General features: G+C 45.3%; 1 protein-coding gene across 2 annotated transcripts; it reads left to right on the forward strand.

Annotated features, from left to right (window-relative positions):
• The first annotated feature begins 4,609 nt into the window (after positions 1-4,609).
• Positions 4,610-10,566, forward strand: LOC308111814 (Golgi-associated plant pathogenesis-related protein 1-like). 2 transcript variants are annotated; one of them, XR_013935454.1, is made up of 6 exons: positions 5,118-5,277; positions 6,021-6,230; positions 9,013-9,090; positions 9,274-9,417; positions 10,024-10,148; positions 10,299-10,553. XR_013935454.1 is itself a non-coding variant. In XM_080466853.1 (5 exons), exons 1-5 carry the CDS (start codon positions 5,271-5,273, stop codon positions 10,400-10,402), a joined length of 543 nt encoding a protein of 180 aa, XP_080322979.1. In that variant the 5' UTR covers positions 4,610-5,270; the 3' UTR covers positions 10,403-10,566. The 2 variants fall into 2 exon arrangements, 1 of the variants encoding a protein (XP_080322979.1); XM_080466853.1 differs by lacking the exon at positions 10,024-10,148 and having other exon boundaries at positions 4,610-5,277; positions 10,299-10,566.
• Positions 10,567-12,950: the final 2,384 nt, after the last annotated feature.

Here is a 12,950-nt window from a genome sequence, read left to right on the forward strand (position 1 = left end):
GGTCGTTGCAGAGTGACTGAAGGAAGTTGGTGGATCAGACTTAGTTGAGGATTCTCTCCTGACGTCGGGGTCATTGTTTCCCGCGGCGCCGCGCTCCGTCTCTTTAGCCTCGTTTCCAGTCTGTCCCGGGACGTGGTGGGACGGTTGTTTCATGTTTCCATTACAAAAGTTGTGGATGGTACCTAAAGTACCTAAAGTACCTAAAGTACCGTACCCAACCGTCACCATTGTTGGTCACCCCTCCGTTGAGGTAGCTAGCACAGAGGTACGGTTCCAGAAGGCGGAGCTACAACAGCCGTCTGCTGATTGGTCAGTGAGGACCGTCACTCTGGACAAGCAGCAATATTTAAATATCTCCTCGTCTTACAAACCCTCCATTGTTGTTCTCATCCTCCGCTTTGTGCTCACTGCTGGTTTAGTGAACGGCTTTATTGAAATGTGGCGCTACACTGCCCCCTGGTGTTCAGACCAGGTGCAGACGCTCCTCTCAGTAACAGTAGGCGGAGCTTCAGCTGAAGCTCTGCCTATTGAGCTGTAGCTCCGCCCCATGAGCTGAAGCTCCACCTACTGAACGGCCACACAACTAATGTGCTCCTCTGGTCCCCCTTTACTGTCACATAGTGATGATGTCACATTCCTGTGTCATTACGCAGCGTTAACAACCCCGCCTACATTTTAACAGCACGACAGAGTTCAGCCTGGGTGTGCTTTTTCTTACTGTACCTTACCTTACCTTACTGTACCGTACTGTACCTTACCCTAATATACCGTACTGTACCATACCTACATAACTTATCGTAACTTAACTTAATTTACCATACCTTACCTTACCTTAGCTGAACATACTGTACTTTACTGTACCTTAACTTACCTTACCTTAATGTACCGTACCATACCATACCATACCATACCATACCATACCATACCTACATTACCTTACCGTAACTTAGCTTAGCGTACCGTACCTTACCTTACCTTACCTTACCTTACCTTACCTTACCTTACCTTACCTTATCTTACCTTACCTTACCTTACCTTAGCTGAACATACTGTACTTTACTGTACCTTAACTTACCTTACCTTAATGTACCGTACCATACCATACCTACATTACCTTACCTTACTGTAACTTAGCTTAGCGTACCGTACCGTACCGTACCTTACCTTACCTTACCTGTTGATTGATTGATTGATTGATTGATAATTTGACAGGTTAACAGATAAGGGTACAAGGAAAAGACTCTTTAATTCAGTTCTTTTTCTTTTTCTTCTAAGAATTGGATCAGTACCTGGTCTCCCACTGATGACGTCTCACGGGGACACGAGAACACAACTATGGACAGGAGGGAGGAAGAGGAGAGGACCGCGGACGACCTGGACACTGTCGGCAGGAGGTCATTGAGTTGCCGCGACCGGAAACGTTGCAGGAGACGGGTGGACGGATGTTCCCGACGGAGCCAGTCAGTGTTGTTATACTTAGAGGACAAACTTTTAATGTTAACATTTAAACTGAGTCATTCTGTAGCATGAGAAAATTAAATGCTGACTCATCTATTTTCAAGACATTAAAGGAAGTTGAAGAGGGCTTCATTGGCTTCTTCTTTAGTTTGTATTAATCTGACGGAGGAGTGTACTCGCTGGAAGGCTGAACTTCTGCTCTCCAACTCTAATCTCACATCAGTGAATGTATCTCTTAAAAAATGTGCTTCACAAAAGGTTGACATTGTTTTACTGCTGCTTCACACAGACGGACAAGAAAAACAGATTCCTGCTGCAACGCTCAGACGGTCCGTCAGAAAACAATCACTAAACAAAACAAAACAATCACAAAACAAAACAATCACAAAACAAAACAATCACAAAACAAAACAAAACAATCACAAAACAAATCAAAACAATCACAAAACAAAACAGTCACAAAACAAAACAATCACAAAACAAAACAATCACAAAACAAAACAAAACAATCACAAAACAAAACAATCACAAAACAAAACAATCACAAAACAAAACAAAACAATCACAAAACAAATCAAAACAATCACAAAACAAAACAATCACAAAACAAAACAAAACAATCACTAAACAAAACAAAACAATCACAAAACAAAACAAAACAATCACAGGGAAGGAAATGATTTACCACATCAACACGAGCCAAAACCACGTCACGTCATCGTTCTTCCACAGGTGATGGTGTTTACCTTCCACACCTCGTTTACTGAACCGGTGTCCTCGTGTGGACGGCCCCTGAGACTGAAGACAGATCTGACACCATCAGCAACACCATCAGCAACACCATCAGCAACACCAATAACAACACCAACAGCAACACCAACAGCCACAACTCCACCAATAACAACACCGTCAGCAACACCATCAGCCACAACTCCACCAATAACAACACCATCAGCAACAACAGCACCAACAACAACACCAACCCCATCAGCAACACCAACACCATCAGCAACACCAACAGCAACAGAAGCACCAACACCATCACCAACACCAACACCATCAGCAACACCAACACCATCAGCAACACCAACAGCAACAGAAACACCAACAGTAACAGAAACACCAACACCAACACCAACAGTTACACCAGTACTCTCCCCCTGTACTCACCGTGTACTCTACCCCTGTACTCTCACCATGTACTCTCCCCCTGTACTCACCGTGTACTCTACCCCTGTACTCACCGTGTACTCTCACCATGTACTCTCCCCCTCTACTCTTACAGATGGTGTAAACAACAGAGTGCTGTACTACGAACAGCAGAACGGTTCCAGGCAGAGCTTCCTCACTGCTCTTCTTTTACTTTACATTTTACCTCCACTGGTTCTGAGGCGGAGGTTCTGAGGCGGAGGTTCTGAGGCGGAGGTTCCTCCGTGTGAGTGTGTTTCCTGTTGGAATATTAATTCATCACCGTGACGACAGGAGAAGTTCTGCTTCCATTAATTCATGGTTCTGCAGTTCTGTCAGCGTCAGCATTATTATTAAGATCATTATTCCAGATCAACCCTCGTGGAGCCAAACAGACCTGGAACAAGTCAAGAACCAGAACCAAAACCAGAACCAGAACCAGAACAAGAACAAGAACCTCCTTCAAAGCTCAGAGACCAGGATTTATTGGGTTCTGTCAAAAAGATTGTTCTAGATACTTTCTCCTCTCCTCTCCGCTGCAGCTCAGCGCTGAACCCGCCCACCAATCACCATCATTTAAGAATGGGCGGGGCATTTGATTGGTCAGGAGACGGAGCTTTACACTCACTGTGATCTTATCCAGAACATATCCTGCTCCGGAGCAGGTTAGACATTCAGAGTCAGTTACCATGGTGATTTATCCTGGGAAGAAGTGAACCAGCATCGTAGTACGGAAAACCAGAGTTAATCCTGAAGTTACCTGGATAAGAGAAAACCAGAGTTAATCCTGAAGTTAACTGGATAAGAGAAAACCAGAGTTAATCCTGAAGTTACCTAGATAAGAGAAAACCTGAGTTAATCCTGAAGTTACCTGGATAAGAGAAAACCAGAGTTAATCCTGAAGTTAACTGGATAAGAGAAAACCAGAGTTAATCCTGAAGTTACCTAGATAAGAGAAAACCTGAGTTAATCCTGAAGTTATCTGGATAAGAGAAAACCAGAGTTAATCCTGAAGTTACCTGGATAAGAGAAAACCAGAGATAATCCTGAAGTTACCTGGATAAGAGAAAACCAGAGATAATCCTGAAGTTACCTAGATAAGAGAAAACCTGAGTTAATCCTGAAGTTACCTGGATAAGAGAAAACCAGAGTTAATCCTGAAGTTACCTGGATAAGAGAAAACCAGAGATAATCCTGAAGTTACCTGGATAAGAGAAAACCAGAGATAATCCTGAAGTTACCTGGATAAGAGAAAACCTGAGTTAATCCTGAAGTTACCTGGATAAGAGAAAACCTGAGTTAATCCTGAAGTTACCTGGATAAGAGAAAACCAGAGTTAATCCTGAAGTTACCTAGATAAGAGAAAACCTGAGTTAATCCTGAAGTTACCTGGATAAGAGAAAACCAGAGTTAATCCTGAAGTTACCTGGATAAGAGAAAACCTGAGTTAATCCTGAAGTTACCTGGATAAGAGAAAACCAGAGTTAATCCTGAAGTTATCTGGATAAGAGAAAACCAGAGTTAATCCTGAAGTTACCTGGATAAGAGAAAACCAGAGATAATCCTGAAGTTACCTGGATAAGAGAAAACCAGAGATAATCCTGAAGTTACCTAGATAAGAGAAAACCAGAGTTAATCCTGAAGTTACCTAGATAAGAGAAAACCTGAGTTAATCCTGAAGTTACCTGGATAAGAGAAAACCTGAGTTAATCCTGAAGTTACCTGGATAAGAGAAAACCAGAGATAATCCTGAAGTTACCTGGATAAGAGAAAACCAGAGATAATCCTGAAGTTACCTGGATAAGAGAAAACCAGAGTTAATCCTGAAGTTACCTGGATAAGAGAAAACCTGAGTTAATCCTGAAGTTACCTGGATAAGAGAAAACCAGAGTTAATCCTGAAGTTACCTAGATAAGAGAAAACCTGAGTTAATCCTGAAGTTACCTGGATAAGAGAAAACCAGAGTTAATCCTGAAGTTACCTAGATAAGAGAAAACCCAGCGTTGTAGTTCAGGTCTCTGGCCTCTGCAGACTTTCATTCTTGGAAGTACTGACATCACTTTGAGTCCGACTCACTAAAAAGTGAAGTAAACCTGTTCACTCTGCGTACAAAGAAAACTTCTATCTACTGCGACAGATTGTTCTGGGATCTTAGAGGCTGAAACATGAAGGAACAACGAGTCAACAGAGGAAACACTCGTTTCATTTCCTTGGAAATTTGGTGCGAAATGTAAAGTAAAGTAACTAATTACTTTTGAAAATAAGTAATCAAGAAAGTAAGTGGATTACTTTCTCAGGGAAGAAATCAGCAACGAATGACTGTTTCCAAGTAGTTTAGCCAGCGCTGCCCCAGAGGAACCAGAGAACCAGAGGAACCAGGAGATCCGGTTCTCAGACACGGTCATGACCTTCGAGTCGAGAGAACAAATGATTAGAAGATAGAGGAGCTCCGCTCCGTCACCCAGCAGGTGGGTGACTCCGCCCACATGTGAGTCCAGCTCCACTATAAAGGTGGTGTCCTGGAGACAGCTGGGTATCTGCTCCACAGTACCGCTCGTACTGACAAACCACAGTATTTCTCATCTTTACTGCAGTTCTGCTTTCTAATTGTGACGGCAGAGAAAATGGCTGGTAAGAGTTTTTCTTTCTCTCCTGGAATCAACCCCTCCCCCATTACCGTCTCTCTCTCTCTCTCTCTCTCTCTCTCTCTCTCTCTCTCTCTCTCTCTCTCTCTCTCTCTCTCTCTCTCTCTTTCTTTCTTTCGTTTATATTTATTTTTTAATTTTTTAATTTTTTAATTTTTTAATTTTTTAATTTTTTAATTTTTTAATTTTTTAATTTTTTAATTAATTAATTAATTAATTTATTTATTTATTTATTTATTTATTTATTTATTTATTGATTATTATTTTTTTTTAATATTTTTATTTTTATTTTTATTTTTTTTCAATTTTTTAAATTTATTTATTTATTTTTTATTTTTAATTATTTTTTATTTTTATATATATATATATTTTTTATTTATTCATTTATTTATTTATATTTATATTTTATTATTATTTTTTATTTATTCATTTATTTATTTATTTATTTATTTATTTATTTATTTATTTATTCATTCCTTCAGTACTCGCTGTTGTTGTGAAGTATATCTTCTAAATGAGATCTCCTGTCTTCTCTATTCTCTCCGTCCCTCCTGATGAACCTCAGTTGCTCATTCTGCCAAATGTCCCCCTGATTCTCTGAGGTTTGGCAGAACCAGCGGCTGCAGACAGTCCGTGTGATGAAAAGGTTCAAAGTGAAGTCTTCTTGTCTCTGCGGCTGCCGGTACGAAACCCAAAGCCCCACTGAGGCTGCTGATGTTTCCTTTGCAGACGAAAGCTTCCAGCAGGAGTTCCTGGAGCGCCACAACGCCTACCGGGCGGCACACGACGCGCCGCCGCTGGCGCTGAGCGGCGAGCTGACGGCCTCGGCTCAGAGGTGGGCCGACTACCTGCTGCGGCTCGGCCAGATGCAGCACAGCAGCACGGGGGTCGGGGAGAACATCTACTCCATGTGGGGATCCTCGTCTGCTGAGCTCACCGGTGGGTATTCACCTCAACGCTCCCCCTGCTGGTCACTACGGGAACAGCCTGAAACCTCCACGGTCAGATGTTCTCCTCTCCATCTCCGGGTCCGTATCACCAAACCAAACCTCTGCTTGGAGGATCAAACCTGATCTGGAGGAGATTCAAGTCTGTGAGGAAACTGGCCAGTAGAGGGCGATAGGGTGTCGCCCGTACACCCAGAACCCCACAGGAACCCTGGAGAACCCGGCCAATCAGACCACAGAAAACCAGGAGGACCCAGAGGAAGAACCAGTGAAGAACCAGAGCAGAACCAAAAAAACAGAAGAAGAACCAGAAAAGAACCAAACAACCAGAGAAAGAACCAAAAAAAAACCAGAGAAGAACCAAAGAAACAGAGGAAGAACCTGAGGAAGAACTAGAGAAGAACCAGAGAAGAACCAGAGGAAGAACCAGAGAAGAACCAGAAGAAGAACCAGAGAAGAACCAGAGGAAGAACCAGAGAAGAAACCAGAGAAGAACCAGAAGAAGAACCAGAGGAGAACCACCTGCAGCCAGGAGGAACCTGCAGGAGAAGAAGGGAACAGGGAACCAGAAAGTCTGTATAAGTGAAATCTATTGATATTATTTGGGAGGTCGTTGATGTTCTGTAGTTTTTAAACTTCTACAGTAGAAGGTGATTCGTTCCTCCACAAGAATTTCAAGACACAAGGATCCGGATCGTTGAACCGGGTTTTAGGAACTTGTGTTTGGCAGAGATGTTCTCATGCCGAGTTAAAACCAGAATCAACTTGTTCTAATCACTAGTGTTCTAGGATTGAAGAGTTTGTTCTCTTGGCTCTGATGTTCAGGGAGAATCTGTGCTTCTTGTAGGAACAGGAACAATCATCTGGACCGGATCGGACCGGACCGGTCCGGAGTCCACAGGAAAAGAAAAAGACCTGGAGCCTCCTCACGGCTCCACGTCTCTGCTCCTATTGGTCACCGAGTGAAGAAGTTCTAGTCCAGAACCACTTCCTGTTGCTCATCTTATCCCTGTCTCGGTATCGTTCCATCGGACTCTCCTGTGACCCATTTTACTTCTAAACTGATCAGAAACTCTGCAAAGACTGATTCACTGGTCAGTGGAGAAGAGCTCAGCACTGCCCCCTATAGGCAGGAAGGAGAAGGTTCTTCTGCCTCATGACCCCCATTTCTAACCTCAACATGATCCAAGAACTACAACAAGCAGAGGAGGGGAACTACACACACACACACACACACACACACACACACACACACACACACACACACACACACACACTCACGCACGCACGCACACACACACACACACACACACACATACACTCACGCACACACACACACACACACATACACACACACACACACACACACACACACACACATACACTCACACACACACACATACACACACACACACACACACACACACACACACATACACTCACACACACGCTCAGACTGCAGTACTTTCTTTACGACTTTGTTGGCACTACAATTTAAACGCCGCCTCCGTCAGAGCGCAGTCTGAACGTTATCGTACCGTCGCGCCGTCGCGCCGTCACGGCATCATGCCGTCGCGCCGTCGCGCCGTCGCGCCGTCACGGCATCATGCCGTCGCGCCGTCGCGCCGTCAGGTCGAGTTTACACTCTTGACAGAAGTAAACATAGATGGAGAGTCACCAACACCAAACCTACCCCGTCTCCTCCGTCCCCTCCGTCCCCCCGTCCCCCCGTCCCCTCCGTCCCCTCCGTCCCCTCCGTGTCTTTCCTTACATCGTGGCGGCGTCTCTTCCTCTGCCACAGATTCCTGACGTCCGTCTCACGCCAATGATGTGTAGTTGTCATATATGCGACCAGACCGTTCAGATGGCGGCCATGTTGAAGGACGTGGGACACGTCAGAGTGACGGAGGCCCGGCTCTGCAGTCCAAACATCTAAACAGAGCAGCCCACGCAAACCCAGAGACTTTACTCTGAAAGGTCTGGACTCCAGCCGGCTTCCTGCTCAGCGCCGCTCCACCATGGCGGCCAGCATAGCAAACATAGCATCAGTGATTATCGCAGCAGATGGAGAGGTTATCTCTCCGGGCACGTCTCCGGGAAATATGCAGGTCTGATGGTTTTAACAATAAAACGGACGGATGAGCGTCAGAAACAAGTTGAGGAAGTCTGAAGCCGATTCCAGAACGCAAATGTTAGAATTCTGAGGTTCTGTTTACACCACAACGTTTCAGGTAACAATGCAACAGTTTCGTCGTGTCATTTTAATGAAACGGAGCTTCAAACCACTGAAAACACAAGTTTGTGGAACTTCTGAAAAAGCTTGGCTACCGTCTGTAGTAACTAGTTACTCTGCACATGCTCAGTAGAGCCAATCAGAACAACGTTTCCTCCATGGTGACAGTCATTGTAACAACAATCCAACTTGGTGGTTTTATTTTGACAGTCACCGTAGTAACAATCCAACTTTGTAGTTTTATTTTGACAGTCACCGTAGTAACAATCCAACTTTGTAGTTTTATTTTGTCAGTCACCGTAATAACAATCCAACTTTGTAGCTTTATTTTGACAGTCGCCGTAATAACAATCCAACTTTGTAGTTTTATTTTGACAGTCACCGTAATAACAATCCAACTTTGTAGTTTTATTTTGACAGTCACCGTAGTAACAATCCAACTTTGTAGTTTTATTTTGACAGTCACCGTAGTAACAATCCAACTTTGTAGTTTTATTTTGACAGTCACCGTAGTAACAATCCTCTGTCTCTGACTGTTAAGGGAAAGAAGCTGTGGACGCGTGGTACAACGAGATCAAGGACTACAATTATGGATATCCTGGATTCAGATTCAACACTGGTAAAACACAAAGAAACCAGCGGGACACTTTGACAGTGATGCTAATGCTAATGCTAATGCTAATGCTAACTCGATAACTGCTGAATCATAGTGACGTTTCTGGTTCGTTTCCCTGCTGAACTGTTATTTTCCTCCCCGCGTCCGGAGAAGTTCCCTGATTGGCCGCTGTGCTTGGTCCTGCAGGTCACTTCACCCAGGTGGTGTGGAAGTCCAGCACTGACCTGGGAGTGGGCGTGGCCACCGACGGCCACAGGGTCTTCGTGGTGGGCCAGTACCTCCCGCCTGGCAACTACAGCAATCGCTTTCAGGACAACGTTCTGCCAAAAGGTAACGTGTCACTGCAGTTATAGGGCCTTTCCACTCGGGTGTACTCAGTTCATCTTACCTCACCTCACCTCACCTCACCACGCCACGCCACGCCACGCCACGCCACGCCACGCCACGCCACGCCACGCCTCGCTTCACCTCACCACACCTCACCTCGCCTCACCTTGCAATGTCTCACCTCTCCTCAACACGCCATGCCACGCCTTGCCTCACTTTGCCAGCCTCACCTCACCTTGCCACACCTGACCTCACGTAGCTTGCCTTGCCGCGTTCACCTCGCCTAACCTCACCACACCTTGCTTCGCTCACTTCACCTCATCTCTCCTCACCTTGCCTTGCCTCGCCTCACTCACCTTGCCTCACCTCACCATGCCACGCCTCACTTCACCACGCCACGCCACACCACGCCATGCCACGCCATGCCACGCCTCATTTCATCTCACCACACCTCGCCTCGCCTCACCTTGCCAGACCTGACCCTTGTGTGGTAACGTGTGGTAACGTGTGGTAACGTGTGGTAACGTGTTCTAACGTGTTCTAACGTGTTCTAACGTATTAAGGTGTGTTAACGTGAGTTGTGAACGAATGTGAACGAACCAAATGAAGGGTGAACATGACCACCACCCACGTGACCTGAGGTTGGTGGAACCCGGCCTGTTGGTGGAACCCGGCCTGTTGGTGGAACCCGGCCTGTTGGTGGAACCCGGCCTGTTGCTGGGCGACGGTTCCTGGTGCGTCCCAGAACATCCCGCTAACTTCAGGGTCTGTTAGAGCGTCGGCAGAGGTTCTACTAACAGTTCTAAATACTAAATATACTAATACTAAATACTTTTGTTTGCTTGATGATCGACTCTTCAAATGTTCTGGTTTTCTGTTCCCAGGAGCAGAACCAGTGTTTGATAAGCCGTCTGCTGGAGAGGATGAAGAGGAAGAGGAAGAGGAAAATGAAGATGAAGAGGAAAATGAAGATGGAGAGGAGGATTGAGCCGTTCCATCCATCCCAGGTCTCTCATAAGGAGAACACATGAGTCACATGATCACAACCAAAGTTCTGTGTTTTCACTTGAAGTTGTTGCCGTGGATACGCTCCCTGTAATGTCCTGCTCAGATGAAGAATAAAGCGTTTTGGTAATGGGATTACTCTTCCTGTCCAGTTCTTACAGACACAGTAGAACCTTTTCTTCATCCAAGGAAGGTTCCATCAACGTTTGAGACTGATTGGCTCAAAGGTCAAAGGTCACAAAAAGGTCAAAAGGTATTTTCATCATAACGCAGTCAGTTCTAATCCAATTGATGTCAGACCAACGGCAGAATATTCCGTTTTAATTCCCTCTCGTCTGATAAATCACCTGATGCAGTGACGTCGTCACCCTGGTTAGCGGTTGGGGGTCAAAGGTCAGGCAGGGTGTCACAAAGGAATAGTAAAATGTGTGGAATTTAGCCGACCAGGAGAGATGATGGAAGCAGTGGTGGATCAATAAACCTCGTGATCTTTTGGTTTCCATGGTGACAAATGTGGCGCTGGTGAAGGTCTGCGCTCTACCGAGTGTAGTTCTACTCCTTCTTTATTTCAATTAAATGTTTCTTCATGAAACACTGCATGTCTCCGGGAAATGGTTTGACGAGACTGATGGACATCCTCCCCGAGTTTCAGTGGAGGAAGAAAGAACTGGAGCCTCCGTCAGCAGCACAATGTGCTGAGCACAGCAGGTTTTCAGGGTTGAAAGATTTTGATTGAAAACCAGGTCCAGGTTCATTTCCAGTCTGCGTCCAGACTGACGGACGTCCACTCGTCTGCCTCAGTGTCCCCTTCAGTTCCTGGAAACCACGACTCTCAGTGTTTGTCTTGTGGACCCGACATGCTGGGCTCAGCCCGCTGTGTCGTGTCATCTGATCCTGTCTGCGAGGCGTCCTCCAGGACGGGCGTGCGCCCTGCATCACGTTTCCCAGCACGCGCCCCAATGAGCGCTTTCCGCAGCCATACTTCCTCCCCTCCGTTTTCACCTTTTCAGCAGCGGTCGCTCGGGTCCCATGAGGACGGACACACCGAAGACGGAGAGACATTCCCAGCCTTCTGCCGGACATCCGCCCTCCCATTTGGGGTGGAGCAACTAGAACCACATAATACCAGGAGCTGATCGAACGTTTCTTGTTAGGCCATGTTGTTGTTGTTGTTGTTTGTCCCATTCTGGGATTTACCTTCCGATTGACTCCCTTCGTCCCTCTGGTTTTACTCTCTATCACCTCTGTTGTGGACTGAGTAGACAGTTGATTACCCATTATTGCATGGAGGTGTTGACGCCTCAGCCAATCCCACAACATTGTCCAATTCCACATTTATCATTCTTCTAAGATATGCTTAAATATATGTTGTTTTATGTGATGTGGCGTTGAGAGACAGTGGAGACCAGGTCTGCAGCTCCGGCTCCTCTACAGAGTCGTCTGCTTCACTCCCTGGACGGTGGCGCCACCCTCTGTCACCAGATGCATGCAGCAACTCCATGATCAGACACAAGCGCTTCACTATCTCACTCCTGGTTTCACTTAAAATGTAAATGTCACTTTTAGGATCTTGCAGATTGCGATCTCTCAGGAGAGACCGGGGGACTCCACAAAGTCACTGTTCCCTCCTACAGCCTACTTCCTGTACCCAGAACCCCTCGCTGCGCCAGGCGCTCTCAGTCTATATGTTCTGAACAAAACCTCTCAACGTCAACAAGCACACTCAAACAGTGTTTTAATTCAGCATTAATCAGACTCATGACATTCAGCATTCTCACTACTGGCATCACTAAAAGGAAAATTACTTTATCCTTAACTTCACTTTCACAAGATTAACCCTAACCTGAAACATTGCTGGATGAAGCCACACGTTCTCTGGGCCATCCTATAGCCAGCCATTCTCTGAGAGGCTTTGGAAGGCCCTGTGGGTGACCAGCATAGACATATACACACTAGACGCCTCGCCGGCTGGCAGGAACATACGTCAGTGCGTCTGCCATCTTGGAAGGGGCATTTGTCAGGACTTCAGCAACGATACCGCATCAGTGTTCTGCTTTTGGTTTTACAAACAGACAAAATAAGGACAATTATTAATGTGAATTAATGTGATAACACAGGACTCTGAACATGTCCATCTGGTCCTCACTAGGACCTCTCCTAGGCACTGCCCACATGTCCTGATGCTCTGACAGCCAGACTCAGTGAAGCCATGGCCCGAGGTGGAGAGTCTGAGAAGAGAAGAGAGGAATGAAAAGATGGAGAACGGAGGGCAAAGAGCACAGTGTGTAAATATCTAACTATTATTGTCTATGTACTATTAAAGGTAAATATGTAAAAATAAATGAAAGTATAACAGGTAAATATGTTATTATGTGTAAATATGTTAAAACAAATCTAAATTTGTTCCACAAAAAAGTAATAACTTTATAATGTACATGTTCATTGTACATAAATGTCCCATTGTGTGTAAATAAAGACTTTCCATATTGTTGTCATGGCTGCATCATGCTGCTCTAAAAGGAGAGGACAGC

Source organism: Lipophrys pholis (genome assembly GCF_963383615.2).
Source record: "Lipophrys pholis genome assembly, chromosome: 7".
NCBI lineage: Eukaryota > Metazoa > Chordata > Actinopteri > Blenniiformes > Blenniidae > Lipophrys > Lipophrys pholis.